At 32.4% G+C, this 20,603-nt stretch overlaps 1 protein-coding gene across 1 annotated transcript; it reads left to right on the top strand.

Moving 5' to 3' along the window:
• Positions 1–12,173: 12,173 nt before the first annotated feature.
• Positions 12,174–17,458, top strand: LOC107858433 (glycerophosphodiester phosphodiesterase GDPDL7). The gene is given in 10 exon segments (XM_016703085.2): positions 12,174–12,329; positions 14,129–14,558; positions 14,646–14,755; positions 14,900–15,407; positions 15,495–15,536; positions 15,642–15,917; positions 16,038–16,174; positions 16,266–16,752; positions 16,849–16,952; positions 16,954–17,458. Coding segments are annotated over 10 exon segments (2,373 nt in total). The 5' UTR covers positions 12,174–12,293; the 3' UTR covers positions 17,197–17,458.
• The last annotated feature ends 3,145 nt before the right edge of the window (positions 17,459–20,603 follow it).

The following is a 20,603-nucleotide window of genomic DNA, read 5'->3' as shown; positions in this document are numbered from 1 at the left end:
AAACTAATATTGATACACATTTATACAAACATTACATATACACCACATAACTATCTATAATACATTGAATGTGTGAAGGGCCTTAGAAATGTTGTTTGAACTTTTTGCCCTTCATTAAAAGTCTCCGCTTTAGACAACATCGTCTTTTCACCTTTTTTTATTATTTTAGTAATATTAAATATTTACTATATTACAAAAAAATAAATCTTTCCTCATAAAAATAGGATTCTCTTTCTACTATCTAAAAAAATTCATCAATCCTAACTAAAGAGAACAACCCAAAACAAATAGAATATGCCAAAAAAAAAAATAACTAAAATAAAAAAGATCCCTTCTCCTAGCGTGAAACCAAAAAAATTTTAACAAAAAAAAACTTCTTCCAGTGTTTCTCTTCTCCTAGCATGAAACCCAAGAAATTTAAATAAAAAAATCCTTCTCCTAGTATTTGACATTTTTAGCCAAAAAAAAAACCTTTGAGATAGTTAGTTGAGAGCTGAGAGGCGTGGTAGCTTAATTTTGATATTTTAAGTGAGAGAATTTTTGGAGAACCTTCTATCTTGGTTTTATTGCCCTAGAAATATTAATGTTCCTAAAATTTTCATTTAAAATAATGATAGTAAAAACGTTTATTCAGGAACATGTAATTGCTATATTGTGTGAGAGATATCTCCGTTGAGTCGTACGGCCTAACAACCTGGATGGATGATCTAGGTTCATTTCCTACAAAGATTTCTGTTAGAGCAAGAATGGCGGTGTATCGAGAGTTTAGATGGATTCTTATTGAACAAAAGTTGTATTCTGATTTTAAGAAGACATATTTCGGACACTTGAGGCATATCCCAGAATATTTTAAGTTTAATGGCCAGATGGTCCATTATATATTGCTGCAACATATCAAAAATCAAAAAAAACTGCATGAAATTTGGTTCTGTGTGAACAGTAAGCCAGCTTATTTTGGCTTAAAGGAATTTACTTTGATTACGGGGTTGAATTGTTTGGCATATCCCCGTGAATCAAAAATGAACAAAGTCCTACGAAATGGAGAAATATTTCATTTTAAGGTGACGAAGAACAAGAGCATTACTGCAGCAAAGTTAATTAGCCTGATGAAAGGTAATAGGGTGAATAATCAACAAAAGTTGAAATGTTCTTTGGTTTGGTTCGTGCACGCGATGCTACTGGTAAAGGACCCGTCAAAGAAGGTGGATTCAGACCACATTAAGATGACGGTTGATTTAGAATTCTTCGGGGGATATCCATGGGGAAAAGAGTCATTTGGGCTGATCTTGAGTGATCTGACAAAGAAGACTGATCTGACCAAGCAGAAAGAAGCTTTTGTCAAGAGGAATAATGTATCATACGCATTATATGGCTTTCCCTGGGTGTTTCTGGTACCATCTTATTGATTTATTATAGACTCCTACATATTTATGCAATAATACATAGACACTGTATATTTACTTTTGGTTCTATTGATTGCAGGTTTGGATATATGAGTCCTTTCCTCGCCGGTAAATCATTGGATTCTCATCTGCCCATTCCCCTTCTTCTTAGATGATACACGTCGAAGTACGATAACATAATGGAAAGCGACCCATTTAAGTACAAAAGAAACTGCACAAAGGTAAACTCATTCTTATTATGAAAGATATGATACTAATATTATTATATTAGCGAATGTCATGTAATTTATTTTTATTTTTTATAGATTGTGCACCCATACCTTACCCCTACTATCTGTGAGATGGAGTAGAGATATATGAAAATATTTAAGCCATACACGGATGAAGTTAAGAATGTGTCCATCGATGCGTTGAAGCCACAGCTAAAAGGCATGACTATCCTGACTTCATCAATGGAGGTCGCGAACGAAGACGAAGATTTAGGTGGCCACCATTATGTTCAAAGTCTACCTTGCACTTGTGATCATGCTAGTTCAAGTGGACTCAAAACTTCACCAGACGCTTCTAATGACGATGAACTGTGCGAACACATTGCTTTGCTCAAGAAAAGTCTACTAGATATTGCTTCTTTTATTAGAGATGAGAGGCTAAAGAAAATTTAGAATAATAAGAAAAAGCAACAAGATAAAGGTAAATTAATTTATTTTTTGCTTTTTCAATTTAATTTTCTTGCATATGTTTTATAATCCTTTCAAAACAATACAATGCACCTCGATAGTCCCCCTTGTAGCCGTCATCAAGTAAACCTTGAAAAACTTGCAGTTCCAGTGACGGAATTGCTGCAGCAGATGAAAAGGTGAAGAAGAGAAGAAAGAAGAAGAAATGAAAGAGGAGAATACAGCAGATGAAGAATATGCGAAAGAAGAAGAAAAATAAAAAGATGAGGAGGTGACAGCTGAATTAGAAGAATAAAATGAGGAGAAAACAAAAGAAGATGGTGAAAAGAAATTTGAAGAAGAAGAAGAAGAAGAAGACAAAAATGAGAAGGCAGTTGAAGAAGAATTAGTGGTCGAACGAAAGGTTGAAAACACTAAAGAAGAGAAAAAATCATCAAAAGAAGAAGAGAAGGAAAATGAGAAGAAAGAAGTTGAAGAAGAGGAGAAAAAATGTGAAGAAAATGAAGTGGATGTGATGGGTATTGTTGCGGAACTCAATCAAGAAAACAAGTAGTTTTGTGGATTTGGAACAATCAATTTTCTTAATGATTTATTTTTTAGTGATTTGTTCTTTATGGATAATTGAATTACATATATTTGACATATCAATGATGGCATTTACTGATGAAATAATATTCAGTTATTCCATTATTTCATTAAAATAAAAAGCTTGCTGCACTCCGTTGCCAGTTCAGGTATTGTCCTATTTTATAGTGGTTGATTGGAAATATTGTAGAAGTTGTTCTCTATAATTTATAGACTTAACAGACTATCGATTGAGTAATTGATATATTTACTTACAGTAACTATCATGGTTTATAGAGGTCGATGATAAAAGACATAGACATAATTCTCTATTAATTATAGATTACACCCAGGATTGATTTAAGAAACCTTACATCTATTTATTCAGTTTTCTATAGCCCTATTGCACCTTTCCAGAAAGCCAGCAACAATAACAAATAATACAATAAATTTTTTAGGCCTTTTTCTTTTTCCTCGGCCAAAATCAGCCTTTGCTTTACTTGATCCCTCTCTATTTCGACTTCTTTTAGTGATCCTTTCAAGTAATTACTTTGCTCTTCGGCATTTTTTTACAATGTCATGAGTAGATCTCTATTTTCTTCGAATTCCCGAAGCCTTTGGAGTATACAAAACTTGGAAGTGCCTCAAAAATTTGATGTCGATGGGCTGCTCATAGGTGAATCTTTGTCAAGCCACTTAAAAAAATAGCATCCGCCATTATCCTTTCCAACAGCATAGTTAAAGAATTTTCGACCTGAATTTCAATTGGTGCATGATGTCCTAAAAATAGCTGGATTGCCATAATGACCAATGTAGGACACTTTTGCATTTGATTTTTGAGATGCTTGAGACATTGTAGTTGTTAACAAAAATAAAAGCCAAAAAAAATGAGAGTGTTAACACAAAAATAGCCTTCCTTTTATAGAAGAAAAAAGTGAGATATTACCGTTGGGTGTTGATTTGACGTGTACTTTATTACCGTTGTAAAAATCTGACATTTTGATTTTTTTTACTTCTGGTCTTTTTTCATAGACCTTATTTATAATCGATGCCTTCTTAGGGTTTTGGTAGATGATTCACCGCATAGAGCTAATTCCTTAATAACCGCACTAGACTATGCTACATATTCATAGACCATCACTAGTAAATATTTTGAGAAGGATTATTTAATCAACAAAATAATAAATAATTAGATTTTATTCAATTAAAGGAGCTTGAACAAGTCATGTGATCACATGAGAGTTCATATAAATTGGATAAGGTGATCAAAGATGTGTGAGGATTGATAGTAGATGAACAAAAAACATGCTTGGGACAATGTTTACCCAAAGCACAAGTATGTTGTGGAGAATTCATTTGTTCAACCACAACTCATCACCTCACATCTTTGATCACCACTTTCTATTTATGTGGACTCTCATATGAGCACATAACTTGTTTAGGCTTATTTAATTGCATAATATCCAATTATTGATTATTCTATTAATTAATTAATTATTCTGAAAATATGTGCTAGTTATGGCCTATGAATAAAAAAAATAGTCCAGTTATTTATTTGTGGAAGTAGTTTACAGTCTATGCTAGACTATATCAGATCGAGTACAAAATTAAGCATAGTCTAGTATATATGTTGTACAACTTCAATAATAAATGTACTATACTATAACACATATTTATAGACCATGACTAGCACATATTTTGAAAAGGATTATTTAATTAATAAAATATTAAGTAATTGAATTTTACGCAATCGAATGAGCCTAAACAAGTCATGGGATCATATGAGAGTCCACATAAATTAAAAGTGGTGATCAAAGATATGAGGTGATGAGTTGTGGTTGAACAACCAACATCCTTAGGGCAATGTTTTTCAAAGCATAAGTATGTTGTGAGGAATTCATTTGTTCATCCGCAGTCCATCCTTACACATCCTTGATCACCTTTTACAATTTACGTGGACTCTCATACGATCACATGACTTGTTCAAGCTCCTTTCATTGCATAAAATCTAATTATTTATTATTTGATTAATTAATTATTTTATTTTTTTCAAATATTCTACTAAGGGCAATAAACCAATACGGTATATTATTGACAAGGCTTACAGTCTATGAAATACACTGGACACAATCGATGGACCTGTATTGTTGAACGCATCGAGTTAGTATATGTTATAGCATAGATATTGAGATGGGTATATAATAAACCCCCTTGACTTTGCATTTAATTTTGTATTAATCAACATAGTCGCAGATAGACCAGATTTGTTTTCCATTTATGTATATGAATTAATTTGACGTCTGACAACTGTTTCGTTCATCTTCTAACTTGATTTCATACAAAATTTTGAAAAAGGAAAAAATTATAAAATTACAGTGGAGATAAATGCAGGAAACAAAAATTAATTTTTCATTATCATATATGAATTAATTTTTATATCTCACAACTATTTGATTCATCTTCAAACATCAGAAATTGCAAAAAATTAAACCAGAACAAAATTGAAAAATTAAAATATACACGAATGTAGAAAAGAAACATACTTCATTAACACTTCGTTGTAATGATGGTGTAGAACCATATTTACAGCAAAAAAGGCAAAATGAAAAACCTTTCATCTAACGTTCCCAACCATAAAAGTTTCTCCTTGCAACGAACTTAAAACAAAAAAAAATAAAATTAAAAATCTAATCTAAGGGGATGGTGGGGGGGTGATCATCTCCTCCGGCTCCATGTTGAGCCGCTCCACAATTGCTCATAAAAATGAGCGATCCACCGGAGTTCACGGTGGAGGTGCTCTCTGTCCTATCTCCTTCCATAGAATAGCCGTTTGAGGTCGTTACGGAAGAGGAGAAGGTCGTAGTTACGGTGGATCCTTCTTCTAGGTCTCAAAGGAATGCCTAGCATCTTGTCGATTAAATCTAATTTACGAGTTGATGAAGATGAATTTTGGGTCTAGTAGATGGGTATTTATATAGACCAAAATAGAACCCTTTGGTCTTTCCGCCCATTAGTTAGTAGACGTGTGAATCGGTAGAAATCAAAGAGAGATAGCGTATACCCAATTGATGCAACATATGAGTGGACGTGCAACAACTTTTTTGATGTGCAATAAATGCTCAACTGTTTATTTGTCCCTTTGAATATTTAGGGTTTTTAATAGACTTTATATGGTATCAATAATAAACTATATGTTAAATAAAGAATATAAGCAATAGACCTGAGACACAATATGCAATACCTTAAAAGGTCGATAATAACACAGAGTGAAATCGATAAGTCTGGTATTAATCAGACCACTGAAGGGTTGTCAAAATGCATATACTGTCATGACTTACAAAAACACAAATTCATACGAGTCTAACTAAAATTTGTTGTTTTTACAAGTGGTTCTCTTGTGCCCAGGTCTCTTGCACAGTGAATATTTGTTCCTCCTGTTCGACTTGAAAGTCTTGCCTATGCCCTTAACGTGTTTTCTTTTCTTCCTTCCGATCTTGGTGACTACAAGAGGTGGAATAATGTTCACGTCTAGCAATTCTTATGGCACGCGTCATTCGGACTCTAAAGGGACAACATTAATTGATTCTGAATCTGTAAGGAGGTACTTTTCCACTTTATACACAAAAAAAGAGTAATCATAGACTCTTAAACCATAATTTAATCGTTCTTCAATCGCAAAGCGACCGTCGCATGATCGCATGGTATTTTGACCAGTTCGCAAGAACACGACCTTTCCAGTAGATCGACTTTGGTCATACAACCACTGTCGAACACTGTGAATTGCCTTTCATCCCCGCTTACGTTCTCCATATGGAAGGAGTCACCCTAGTTTATATTGTCTCTTAAGATCTTTTCGGCAGCGGGCATAAATTTTTTATCCTTATATTTGAGGATGTAGGCACGCCTCTTCCTAAATATTTCACCAAACCTCTTAGCAATTGAATTAAATATGGATGCCACGGGGTAATCCCTTTCAACAATCAACATAACGTTCACCGACTCGGCAATATTTGTGGTCATCAGGTCAAACCTGTTGTTGGGGAAATATGCCCTACTCCATTTCTCAAAACCAAGCTTATGCTCAAGGAAAAAGGCTACCTCGGGACAGTAGTTCTTGAATTCCACAAAATGGTCGCTAAACTCCTAGGAGAATATGTCTTTACCGCATTGTAGAATAGATAGAGGTGTTATCCGCAGTGGTGATTTACCCAGAGATTTTTACCTAGGTGCCTTATGCAATACCCGTGATGAGCATAGTTGTACGCCTTCGCGATGCCATTGGCGATGCTCTTGTGCCTATCGGAGATAAAGCACAAATCTGGTTCATCGACCACAATAAACTTCAGCTTCTCAAAGAAGAACGTCCAAGACACATCGTTCTCCTTGTCAATGACGCAAAAGGTAATGGGATAAATATAGTTCTCCATATACTGTGCAACCGCACTTAGTAGTACACCCATGCTCCGCTGTCCCTTGAACCATTTCCTTGGCAATCACACCCCTCAGCCAATATTTCCAATAGCTTGGTATACTTTTTAAGTTCTTGAAAATGATCCTCTGAATCTCGCTAGTGTCCAGACCCTTTTCTTCGCGATACATGTTCACATAGAGCGACACAATGATTTTAGATGTGATTTTCCTATGGCAGCACGTGGCTATTCGTCGCCGCAACTGTGATCGCTGACATATTTATAGATGATGAATCTGTCCGTGCATTCATACTTCTTCGCCCACAACATCCACGTGCAGCTAGGACAAACATATTTCACCTTGAGGAATTTATCGCAGCTCTTCAACGTAGCATAATCAAAAGAATTTCTCATAGCTGTTACGTCTACCAATAATTTCAGCTCCTTTTTGCTGCTAAATGTTTGATTTACCTGAAAATTAGTTTTGTCAGAGAAGGTGTAGTTGGTTTATGCTCCCAATACGTACTCTTCTCCCGCTTCTTCAGATAAAATTGGATCTTTTAATTTCATTGAATGATCTTCCAAATCCATTGGATGAGCATCCAAATTCTCATCTTCAAATGAATCATGTTCGTCGATTGTCAGTTGTGGTGGGGGGATTGTCAGAGACCCCTGGATGATATTTATCCTCAATAATGGCCTAGAGCCATCGGTAGCGACATCCAACATGTATAACGACACATGTCGATCATTATTTATGAACGTGGGATATAGTTTACCCTGCCCATTCATTACATAGCTAATCGCAACGTTCTTTGGCTCATAATTTAACTCTCCGCTCTCAATTATGCTTCGAACCATATCATCGTATGATCCAGTACGACGTAGTGGGATGGGCATTGTCTCCTTGCTTGATGATTTCTATTTTCAATAGTTAGGACCCTCCTCCCACACACCCAAATAATTACCACCCACGATAATTACCTCAACTATGCCATAATAGACTACACAAATCGATAATAGATTAAGGTATCGGTCTATAGTTGGTCGATGTCTGGTCGATCACTAGTATGAAAATGTCCGTACAAAGACGCGAATCGACTAATTTTGGATATAATCGATGCCCTCCAAGCTCTAGGATGGACAAAAGTATGTGTAGGACTTCTAAACTACTGAAATATATCTAATGAAAAAGTATTGAGCGGATTTGGAAAACTTTTCAAGCTAGTAGAAATGGTGAAAAAGATATTTTTTGCATTTTTTTTCAAAAGGATGGAACAACAATGGAGGCAATGATCAAGAATGGAGATTTTCAGTTGTGATGGGCAACTTTTCATCGAAAAAGTGGCCGGAATCGAAAATTATGGGTGAAAAGGGGAGCTCCTATTGGTGGCTTCTTGGACAATGTTCTAAATTAAAATAGGAAATACAAAAAAATGGTGGAAATATAAAAAAAGGTGGAAAATATTAAATATTAAATGGATGAGGTGGAGGACTAAAGTGTAAAGTTTAAAACTTGATGTCATTTTAGCGTATAAACACCTAATTTTTCAAGACTTGTGTCTAAATGCCAAAAGAAATTTTGAAAGTGTCTATTTTGCAAACTATCCTAAGTTATATTGATAAATATGTCTACATTTTCTGATTATTTTAACTGATTGAGCAAATATTGATTGAGGCCTTATTTAAATGAGTCACGAAGAATATTATGTTTAGGATGCACAGTTGGATAGAAGGTTAGTAGGTAGGAGAGTGTCCATCGATAGTCTATCTGAAATGGTCTCTTTACCTTATCCTTGAGGTAGAGTTAAGGTTTGGCTACGCTCTACTTTCCCCAGACCATACTTTGTGGAAATACATTTGATATGTTGTTGACAAGAATATTATGGTTAGATTGTTTATGGGTATATAATTTTTGTTTGGTGGTGTTTTGCTACCCTAGTTTTATAGGGTCGTTACCTATGTATGTGTTCTGTGGAATGACGTACAGTTTTGGTCTATCCATGACTTGCACTATTTGTTCAGATATGGACCTTAAGGAGATTTTTCTCCAGTTACTTTTTACTTTTCATCGTTCATTTTTTGTTTTGCAATGATTGTGCACATATTATAACTGGAGCTGGTTTAGAGGACTAAAATGTCATAACTTGTTTTGCAAATTCAAGATTTTGTATCATACTTGAAGCAGAGGGAATGTGTTGGTGTAATTAAAATCCCAGCCGTAAATTCAATATGGTCAAGGCTTCTCGTCATCGTTCCACAGTCATCTGATCCTTCTATTTGTCTACTTGCTCTGGTGGTGCCTAAAGAGACGAACTCGAAATGGGTATGTTGATGTTGGTCTATGTGGGTAACACCACATTGGAAAAAAGGGTAGGCAGGCTACTAATTGGCACATGCAGCTGCTCACCAGGTTTTGTTTAGTTTTTGACTATATGATGTATCATTAAGACATTTGCCACGACATTTGGTGAATGTGCATAGTTCATAAACTTATTCATGAGTCAGAATCAATGCTGATTGGCAGTTACAACAATAACAAACTCAGTATATTCCCATGGGGAGGGTAGAATGTACGTAGTCCATACCATTACCTCTAAAGAAGTAGAAAGGCTGTTGCAGCAAGGTTTAAATTCAAACTGGGTTGCTTCTCTTTTTGAATAGTTATTGTGTAAGGTGAATAGATTTATTTTAATTGTAATTTAGTGTTTAAATAATTGGATGTTTGGGTTTTAATGAAAATTAGCTATGGAGTAGGGTTTAAATATGTAATGAAGTCATAAATCAAATTGTTTAACGGGTTGAGTATGAATTTGGGAATAAAGTTTTTATTGTTTAGAGTTTATTTTCCTGTATCGACGCCAACTAAACGTTTACTTTGATATGCAGGGCAAAAAAATTTCACTACATTTAATTTTGCTTCTAATTTATTATTATGATGGTGATTTATCATGTTCCTCTTTAAGTACTTTTTAATCTTAAAAATTTTATCTTTTTGAAAGTTATTTACTTAATAATATAATGTACACACAATAATTTATTCTTTTTATGCATATTTATTAGACAATTGAAAAATACAATCAGGACAACATGAAGGTATCTGTTGTCGAGGCTTTGTGATGGAATTATTGAGACATTGTTATTAGCTTTTGCTAGAAAATACAGTCAGGACAAGATGATATGTGGCAAATTAATTGATTCTTTACTTTTCTTTTTTTCTAGTATCTGTGAAATAGTAGGTTATATGATAAACATATAAGTAAAGTAGTAGATTGTGAGATAAAACATATGCGTATAGTAGGCAATAGATCATTTTATTTGGCTTGATAGCTATGATTTTGATATAATCTATATAAGTTAATTAAAGATATAATATCCGAGAAATCAACCAGACATAGTAGTTTGATGTGCAATTGATAACTTGATTGTTTTTTCTTTTTTTGACATTTGAGTGATTCGTGGCGCAACTTTTCTTGGACATTTCTTCTACCTTGCTACATCAAAGGCCTTGGCTAGAGTTGAATACGAAAAAAAAAGTTTACAATTTTTTAATTTTCATAATCATTTGAGATATTTGTCTAAAGTTTGTTACTATTTCTTTGTCATAATAATGTTCATTTTCATATTAATTATGTTTGGGATAAGGTATTTTCAATGTACAAGCTAAAATTACAGTAATTATTTTAGAAAATTATCACTCAGACTAGATATTAACCCCATCATACAAATTTATCTAGGTAACTTGTGCAGAATGCATTTTTACTATATTAAAAGTGTGAAGACATTAAGAATATTGTTTAAACTTTTTGCACTTCAGTTATTTTTCTAATATTTAAGAGTTGAAAATTAATTAAATATTTATAGTAAAACATTTCCTTATTAGAAGCATCAGAATTAATGACAAGTAACAACTAATACCTTTTTCATTAGTTTAAGAATTCTAAATCAACTAAAGTTGATTTTAAGAAGATTTGAAAAATCTATAACTAAATATGAAAATGTTAGAACAAGAAAAATACAAGAAGTGTCAAATTTATAAAAGTAACTAATCAAAGATTTTTCTAAAGATTTAACTATAAAAATAAGGAAAGATTCTAATTATAGAAAAAATAAAAAATTAATTGTACTACAAATATAGTTCAAATCGATGCATCTCTTAGTCTTTAGCAACAAAGAAAAAAGGTACTGCATGACAAACGTAAAAGTGACGATTCATTAACCACTTAAAACTTCTGGTGGTAATATATATATATATATATATATATATATATATATATATATATATATATACTTACAATAAAACATATATTGTATTTATATTACTATATTAAAGTGCGAATAGTCTTTGAGAAGTGAATTTTTTACCTTCATTAAAATCTTCGTAATAGACAAAATCGTTTAATTTTAAATAATCAAAAGTTACACGTACAAGACACGTGCGATTAAACTAGTTTATATAATATCGATGCATTACATATATAATACATATATACATTACACATACAATGTTTAAGAAGTTGTATATGTAATATATGGCTGAAAATTTATGTTTACTTTTCTTGGAAAATTTGTTTACCGTCTTCATTTTCAATAACTGAGGACCACGAAGTTTGCTTATTTACCATCGTCATTTTAAGCTTACTTACAAACAAAATTCCTAATGTGTATATGGACTTGGAGGCAGAATAAGAACTAATAACAACACCAAAAATAATAGATTGAGGGAACAAGTAGACCGATAAAATTATTAGTTGCAACAAAAAAAAAAGGGTCATTTAGTCACGTTTTTTTAAACATTTAGCCACGGTCCATGCATAGCTAAAACACGAGTGTTTTGACTTTTGGACTATTATTTTGTAAACAAAAATATGACTGTATTTATTGTAAACTAATATTTTTATTCTATATATTTAAAACTATCACAAAATGGGAGTAATTGTTTTAGGTATCCACACATGTATGAAGATAAAGAAGGAAACAAATAATTCAACCGTAAAGCTAAAACGAATGAACGAAACAGTTAAATGCATTAAAGGGGAAAATAAAATAATAAGAACCAGATATTAGTCCGAAATATGCGAGGAAAAAAATTAATTAAAGCTTCTTAATATTCTTACCATTTTATTTAAAAAAACACTTGATCCCTGGCCTTCCTCCATTCCCTTGAGAGTTTCCTACCTCAACCCTTATTTTCTTTCATTTTTATCTTTATTTCTTGTCCTTTTGAAACTCAAGGGGGAATGCTTCTCTCTTCCTTCTGTGATCTCAAGATTCAAGTGAGTATTATTGTATTTAATCTTTTCTTCTTAATTCTTGATGTCATATATTTCATTGCAAGTATATTGTTTTTTCAGATTTACATTTATGATGATGTAACAGGTTTGATGTATAGTCGTTTAATTATTTAATAAGATTATTTAAATGATGTAACTTATGAATTATGTAGATAAAGAATGGAGAAATATAAAAGCTCTTCAATGCTAAAGAATGTTTGGTTTTGCAATTTCAAATGGCGTTACAAAATTAAGATTAGTGAACCTCATTAATTGATATATGTGGAACGCTTCTGGGTGGTAGTCGTCGTCGTCCTTATGGTTGTTGTTATTATTATTATTATTATCATCATCTTTTGCTTTTATATAGGTTGGAATCTCATGAGAAATTACATTATGTATAGAAATTAGAGACTGAATGGTTAAATAATGTTGCTTTCTTTAATCCGAAGGTGAATGCTATTCATCTTATATAATTTTGAGATGGTTTTTAAACATATAAATTTCACATATAATAGAAAAGTAAATAGATTAAAAACTAAGAGAATTGAAAAGGGTAAATTTGTCATAGTATACCTTTTTATTTTAAAAATAAATAGATTAAAAAGATTGTTATCAATATATCAACATAAGGGAGGTAGGCACAATTATCAAAAACAACAAAAAAGATTAATAATTGGAAAATAAATTTGAAGGAAGGTCTCTAAAATTACCCTAGAAAAAGATTAATCCTTTATTGATCTATTTTTAGCTTTCTTTTCTTTGGAGAGGGATTTTCATCTCGATTATTAGAAAAAACAAAAGAAACACACTATAAATTAAACCAAAAGGGTGGTTTCCTGAAAAAAAAAAATCAAATGGAGAATGATAAGACCAATATAAAAAGGGTCTTTAACGGAGTAATTAATTGATTCAAAACCGTTATGCTAGAATGCACAGCTTCTGCCAAATATGCATGACCAAATATCATCACATACAAAATGTGAGTAGTTTTTAGGTACAAACACACGTGCGAAGATGGAAAAAAGAAGCAAATAATCCACCCGGAAAGCTTAAAAGGAAAGAACAAAAGTATTGAAAATCCACCGGTATTAGTCCGAAATATGCGAGAGAAAAAAATTAATTAAAGCCTCTTCATATTCTATCCATTTTATTTAAAACACCTTTCCATTTCCTTGAGAGCTTCTTGCCTCATCTTTTCTTTATCTTTTGTCCTTCTGAAACTCAAGGGGGAAATGCTTGTCTCTCTTCCTTTGGTGATCTCAATATTCAAGTGAGTCTTATTATATTTCTTCTTAATTTTTCTTGTGAACTATTTCACTGGATGTAGATGTTTTCAAGTTTACATTTATGATGATGTAGCGGCTTTGGTTTTTAGTCATTTAGTTATTTAATAAAATTATTTAAATGATGCAACTTATGAAGTATGTAGATAAAGAATTGACAAGTATAAAAGGGCTTCTACGTATTCTACAGAATGTTTAGTTCTGCAGTTTCAAATGGCGTTACATAGCCCTCTTTTTTTCGTTTTTATGTCATCGTTATTGTTGTTCTTCGAACTGTTTCCTTATTTGGAGGGAAGTTACTGAGAATGACATTAGTGTGCAGAAATTATAGATTGAATGGTAAGCAAAGTTGCATTACTGAATTTGAAGTGGATATTATTTGTCTTAAATAGGTTTGAGATGATTTTTAAATATATAAATTTAACATATAGTAATAGTAAAAAGTTTTCTTTTTCTTTCTGTTTAATTAAAGATGATGCTTATTGGTTTAAATAAATATATTGTGGGTGGGAACAGGATAGGAAGAAAATGATCAGGCATCTCTTATTAGTATGCTTGATGATCCATTGTACTGTAGCTGATCCAAAAAGTGGAACTGGTGCAGTTCCTGTTCCTCCTCTTCCTAAGCAAAAATGGTTGACTCTACATGGTGACGAACCATTTGTTGTTGCAAATGGGGGATTTTCGGGACTTTATCCCCCACAAACAGATATAGCATTTCGTCAATCAATTGTATTTGGAAAGGGTGGTACTGTCTTGCTATGTGATCTCCATATGAGTCGCGATGGACACGGCTTTTGTCTCTCACAATTAAACCTCCAGAATACAACAAATGCAGCTGATGCTTTTCCAAGTCGTAAAAAAACCTATATTGTTAATGGAAAAGAACTTCAAGGATGGTTTGCATTAGACTTCACAAGTGATGAAATGTTTGATAAATTGATTGGTAAGTCACAACAAACACATGAAAATGGATATATCGTACCACTACTCATACTAATATTGTAGCTGACTTTGTTGTCTTGTTTTCTAGTGACACAATCAATCTTCAGCAGAACAGATCTATTTGATTTTTCACCACCATATCCAACTGACCTATTTTTAGAAGAAAACAGGAAGGCTATACTGTGGATCAATGCCGAGGTGTCTATCAGTCGCCTTCTTTCTCATTGTTGAAACATTTGTAAATGCATTTTAAATCCTATTGTCGGTAAAATGACTTTCTCTTTTCTTCCATCAAATGTTATAGTCTTGGTTCCCTAATTAATTTCGTTAAATTTATTGCAGTATGCGACATTCTACAACCAGCACAAACTTAGTTTGGTTGATCATATTAAGCAACTCTTGGAGATAAGGAAAGATATCTCTTACATATCGTCTCCAGAGATTGGTTTTTTGAAGAGCATGGGACCAGTGGTGCACGGTCTCAAAACAAAGCTAATGTTCAAGTTTCCCACGGATAGAAATGCACTTGAACCCACAACAAATGAACCATATGCTTCACTATTAACAAAGTTATCCATGATCAAGACATTCGCTGCGGGAATCGTTGTGCCTAGAGAGTACATATGGCCCGTCAGTAAAGCTCGCTATTTAGAGACTAGTACCAATCTAGTGGCTGATGCTCATAAACAAGGAATTGAAGTTTTTGCATATGGATTTGCAAATGACAACTTTTTACCTCACAATTACAGCTATGATCTACAAAGAGAGTATCTGCGATTCGTTGACAACTCTCAGTTTGCTGTTGATGGTGTGGTCACAGACTTCCCTACGTCTGCATCAATGGCTGTTGGTAAGAATATTTTTCTTAAGATTAAGAGGAAATACAATTTTATTTCGTACAAATCTAGCAGCTTACAGTTGCTCATTCTTGCTGCAGCTTGCTTGGCAGGGAGTAAGAATGCTTCAAGGAGAGTCCCCAGTAAGGAAATGAATCTCTTAGTGCAATTAAAGGGCTAAGTAGTGTTCCTAGAATACTTTTGAAAAAGGTGACATATCAATTCTATTGTGCAATTTAAATTGGCAGCTCTGATCATCTCTGCAAATGGAGCCAATGGAGATTATCCAGGATCAACAGATCTTGCATATCAAAAGGCAGTAGATGATGGTGCTGACATAATCGATTGTTCTGTCCAAATGACAAAAGATAGAGTTGCATTCTGCTTACCTTCAGTTGACCTCATTCCAACCACCACTGCAGCCGGACCTTTCATGAGTCGAGCAGCTAAGGTCGATTCAATTCAATCCTCTATGGGAATTTTCTCTTTCGATCTTACATGGGACGAAATTCTGTCATTAAAACGTGAGCGATCAAGTCACCTCTCCCAAGACAATAATATTTCAAATATTACTATCATGTTTTCATTTCTGAAAGTAATTCTCTTATTTTCTTGCTATTTAATTTACATGGTCCGGGCCACAGCTCAAATGTTCAGTGAATTTAATGGAGATATGATAAGGGATCCAGCACGAAAGAATGTGGGCAAGTTTGTAACTCTCTCAGAGTTCTTAGAATTTGCCAAGGCAAAGGCAGTTCCGGGAGTTCTGATCAACGTAGAAGTAATTTTCTTTCCTACTCTATTATACATATATATCTATATATATTTATATGAGCTGAAGTATTAATATCTACTACTTGATTGTGTTCAAGAATGCTGCCTACCTTGCAGCCAACAAGGGTCTTGACATTGTGGGTGCCGTCACAACTGCTTTGAGCAATGCCACACTTGATAAGCAGTCAACTCAGAAGGTTCTGATCATGTCAGGTGAAAGTTCAGTACTGGACAAATTCAAGGATATCCCCACATACCAAAAGGTACTTCACATTAAGAAGCAGGTGGAATTTGTAACCAATGAAACAGCACTGGAAATCAAGAAGCATGCAGATGCAGTATTTTTACATAAGCATTCCTTATACACACAATTTCGAGGAGAGGGTTTCACTTTGAACTTCACCAACCTTATTGAACGTATGCATTGGGCCAATATTAGTGTCTACGCTGGAACTGTTCTAAATGAATTTCAAGATATTTACATGGATTATAGCTCTGATCCATATATGCTGATCCATAACCTCATTTACTATGGTGCGGATGGAATCATAACCCAGTACCCAGGCACTGCAAATGCATACACCAGTAAGTAAATCAACACTTAGATGGCGAGCTAGTTGATCAGAATTATTAACTGTCCCTACAAAAATCAGTGTTATTTTATTTTTCTTGTTGCCACAGGGAACTTGTGCACTGGAAATCTAGAGTCATATAGGATACCAAACATAAAACCGGGGGATGTCATAAAATTTGCGCTTGATCCAAAAGAAGTAGCAGAGTACAAGCCCCCCCCCTCCTGTGCACTTGGAGACTAAGGACTTTGTTACTCCACCACTACCTCCTGTTGCTGCAATTTCAAAGGATGATGATAAAGGTTCTGCTTCCAAATCCACCTCAAACGACACCAATGCTCCTTCATCTTCACCTCCTCCTGAACAAGCAAAAGCACCAAACAGCGCAACTGTTTCCACTATAAATGTTGTTACTCTCTTCTTTGCTACCATGCTTGGACTAGTTACTTTGCTCTGAGGATCACCTGGAACAATGAGAATGTTCATAAACAATTAACGGATGCAGTTTTTAACGGAAATTAACCTACTACATTTATTGATCTATAGACTCATTTCACTGTCCTGAAGCAACGATTTCAATTATTCCTTTCTGTTCTTGTTATTCTAACAATCATCAAGGTTAAAAGTCTTAAATGGGAGATTGTTAGGGTAATTACTATTAGCCATGTGTATAGACATAATATATTATAACAAATGTAATGGTTAAAAGTTTAACTTGAGAGATTGTTGGGATATAGTACTATTTATCATGCGTTTAGATAGAGAATTTATTACAGAAAAATTATTTAGTCAGTTTTAATAAAGGTATAATAGATCATATATTTGTTTGTGTTCTTTTACTTATATAGTAGTAGATGATTTAGTATATAAAGTTTTAGCTTATACCTAGAGGATTAAATCATCGGTTCTTAAAAATATAAAGATTTTCTTAACAATCTATGATGAAAATTGGATAAGTCATCGATATGATTATAGCATAAGATAAAACTTAATTTATCTTGATTGTGGGAACAATATTATTCCAACTTCTTCTACGGAAAATTTTACAATCGGTGGGACACAACCAACAATAATTGTGAGAGGCCACCATATATTTGTGACAAATGTCTTTGTGGGACCCTTTTGTCAGCACTTTGTTTTCTCCATTAGCTCCTCTTCTCTTTTTCAATTTTTCTTCCGTGTAACACTTTTTCCTCTTCTTTGTTTTAATTCTTTTTTTTTTATTACTACTTTTCACAAATATTAAACAGGTAAATGGATGGCTAATTTAAATTTTAGCAAAATGAATTAATACTAATCTAGATTACGCCTATTTCTTTTAAGTATTTTTTGATATATTTAAAAGATGTGAACTTTTTTCTCAATTTATTTTAATTTAAATTTTAGACTTTATAACTTAAGATTTCTATACATTGGGTTAGTTCTTTAAATTACCATTCAACGTAGCAAAATTATCTAATCATTTATGAATTTTTTCACCTTAAAATCTTCTTTAAGTCCTTACAAAAACGTAATCAACCTCATTTTTAATTATTACAAGGACAAAATATAAAAATAAAATTAATAAAAAAAAATTGAACAACTTTTAATATTTTTGTTCTATCAAGCTATTTTATTTCATAACCCCTCTCATGTTTAAGAAATACAATTTGATTTTTTTACCCTTAATAATATATTCATTTGTATAGTATATTACATAAATACCTTTTAGAAATAAAAAAAATAATTTTTATTTGTTAATTTAAAATTGGATGACTTTTATTTTATGTGATAAATAAATAAAAGAGTGATTTATGTGTGATAAATTTAAAAATTAAATAGCTTTATATATAAGAAAATTATTTTTGTATGACAAACTCAAAGTTGAATAACCACATGTAAAATTATTTAGAAATTCTTCAATTTAAATATCCAGTTTTTCAATCGTTCAAATCTTAATATTCACCTACAACTTTTGAAAAATTGTGGATGTACTTGATAAGCAAATCTTAGATAAAGAAGTGTTTAACAGCCCTTGTTTATCAAGCACATCCACAACTTTTTTCAGTTTCAACACTTCCATTCAAACATTTATCTGTTTAATTTCTAAACACTTATTTTCAACTTTTAAAGACATAAATTAAAAAGTTATTTTTTAATTCTATCCAAACGGACTCTTAATTGGTCTTAAATTAAAAATATATAAACTATATTCAAGTATTCTTTAACTTTTATGATTTTAAATATATCATGTAAAAAATTAAAATTATTTTTTTTTAGAAAATGAAAAAGGAATTTTTTTTAAAATGACATAAATAAATTAAACAAAAAAAATACTTTATAAATTTGATTTGGTTGCAAATATCTACAAATAAAAATTAGGAAGAAAAAAAAATTATTAATTCGATTAATTTCATGAACACGAGAAAAATTATAAATTAAAAATAAAAAAAAATAAAAAAATAATAAATATTTAACTCTAAAATAAAAGAGTAAAAAAGATGAGTTATCTTTAAAAAAAGGTAAAGAAATAAGGAGGGAAAGGAAGAGGTAATTATTTTGATAGGTGAAACCCAAAAAGTTGATGTGTCAAAATAATAGGGCCTCATGCAAATATGATGTGGTGCATGAGGCCCATAATAAAATTTTCCCTTCTTCTACTGGTAAATGTTGTATGCATTGAACGTGACCATGTCGAGATAAATGTTTTAGACTGATTGATTGCAACGATCCTTGCTATTGTTAAATTTTAGTCTATTTTAATCATTTTACCCTTCCTGTAGGTTCTTATGGATTCTTATGGATTGATTAATTGGCTATGGGTAGAGCTGAGCATATTTTGATTTAAACCAAAAAAATTAAAAATCAAATTAAAATTTAATTTTGGTTTGATTTTTTAATTCTTTAGATTGATTTTTGGTTTCAAATTTTAAAAATTCGATTAAACGATTTGATTTTCGTATTTTTAAAAAATAAATTTGGATAAATCGAAAAATTAAAATTATATAAATAATATATTATAATTTATATATATATATATATATATATATATACTAAAAATATAATATAATCTTATATAACATATAAATATATAAATTATAATCATTTAGTAACCCTAAATCCTAATATGTTGTTTTGCTTTAGACCCTAACATAACATGAAGGCTGCAACGGTGCTCAGTCATCCTCAGTTCGTTTGAAATTTCAAAATCGTCAACAACAGTCGATAGTCATTTGCTCAGTTTGTCATTGTCGTCATCAGTCACTGCCGTCACGCCAACAGCGACAACTCAGCAAAGTCGCGATATTTATGGTTATTTCATGCGTGTTGAATTAATTGTATTTGAAAATGAAAAATAAATTTGAAAAAAATATTATTTTTCTAGAAAAATCACCAATTTTAAATGCTCACTACTTTAATCTTTAAAATCAAAATAAAAATTCAAAATAACCGAACCAAATTTATAAAAATCAAACCAAACCTAAATAATTTTGAATTGGTTATGATTGTCATTTTCGTCAATCCGAAAATCAAAAAATCGCATCAATATTCAACAATCAAACCGAATAAATTGAATGCTCACCCCTAGCTATGGAGTGTCAGGTTGAGAGTGGTGTATTCTGTTGGGTGAAAATTTGGTCCCAAAAGCCCTAATGTGCGATTGGGAACGCGGATCGCTTAATGGGAATCTGTACTCGCATAATTGTCTAGTGGCCCTGGAGTTTTTGTTGTCCTTTGTGCGATCTTACTGGCCCGTTGTGTGCATCGCACAACCTTTATGCGCATCATACAACTATACGTGCATGCATAATGGTAATCACATATCCGAACAGAAGACCTGATGCCAAGTAAATCACTGGACCATTCGTGTGATCTCTTTTCCCT

Source organism: Capsicum annuum, chromosome 2 (genome assembly GCF_002878395.1).
Source record: "Capsicum annuum cultivar UCD-10X-F1 chromosome 2, UCD10Xv1.1, whole genome shotgun sequence".
Taxonomy (NCBI): Eukaryota; Viridiplantae; Streptophyta; class Magnoliopsida; order Solanales; family Solanaceae; genus Capsicum; species Capsicum annuum.
This window is presented reverse-complemented; position numbering and strand designations above follow the sequence as displayed.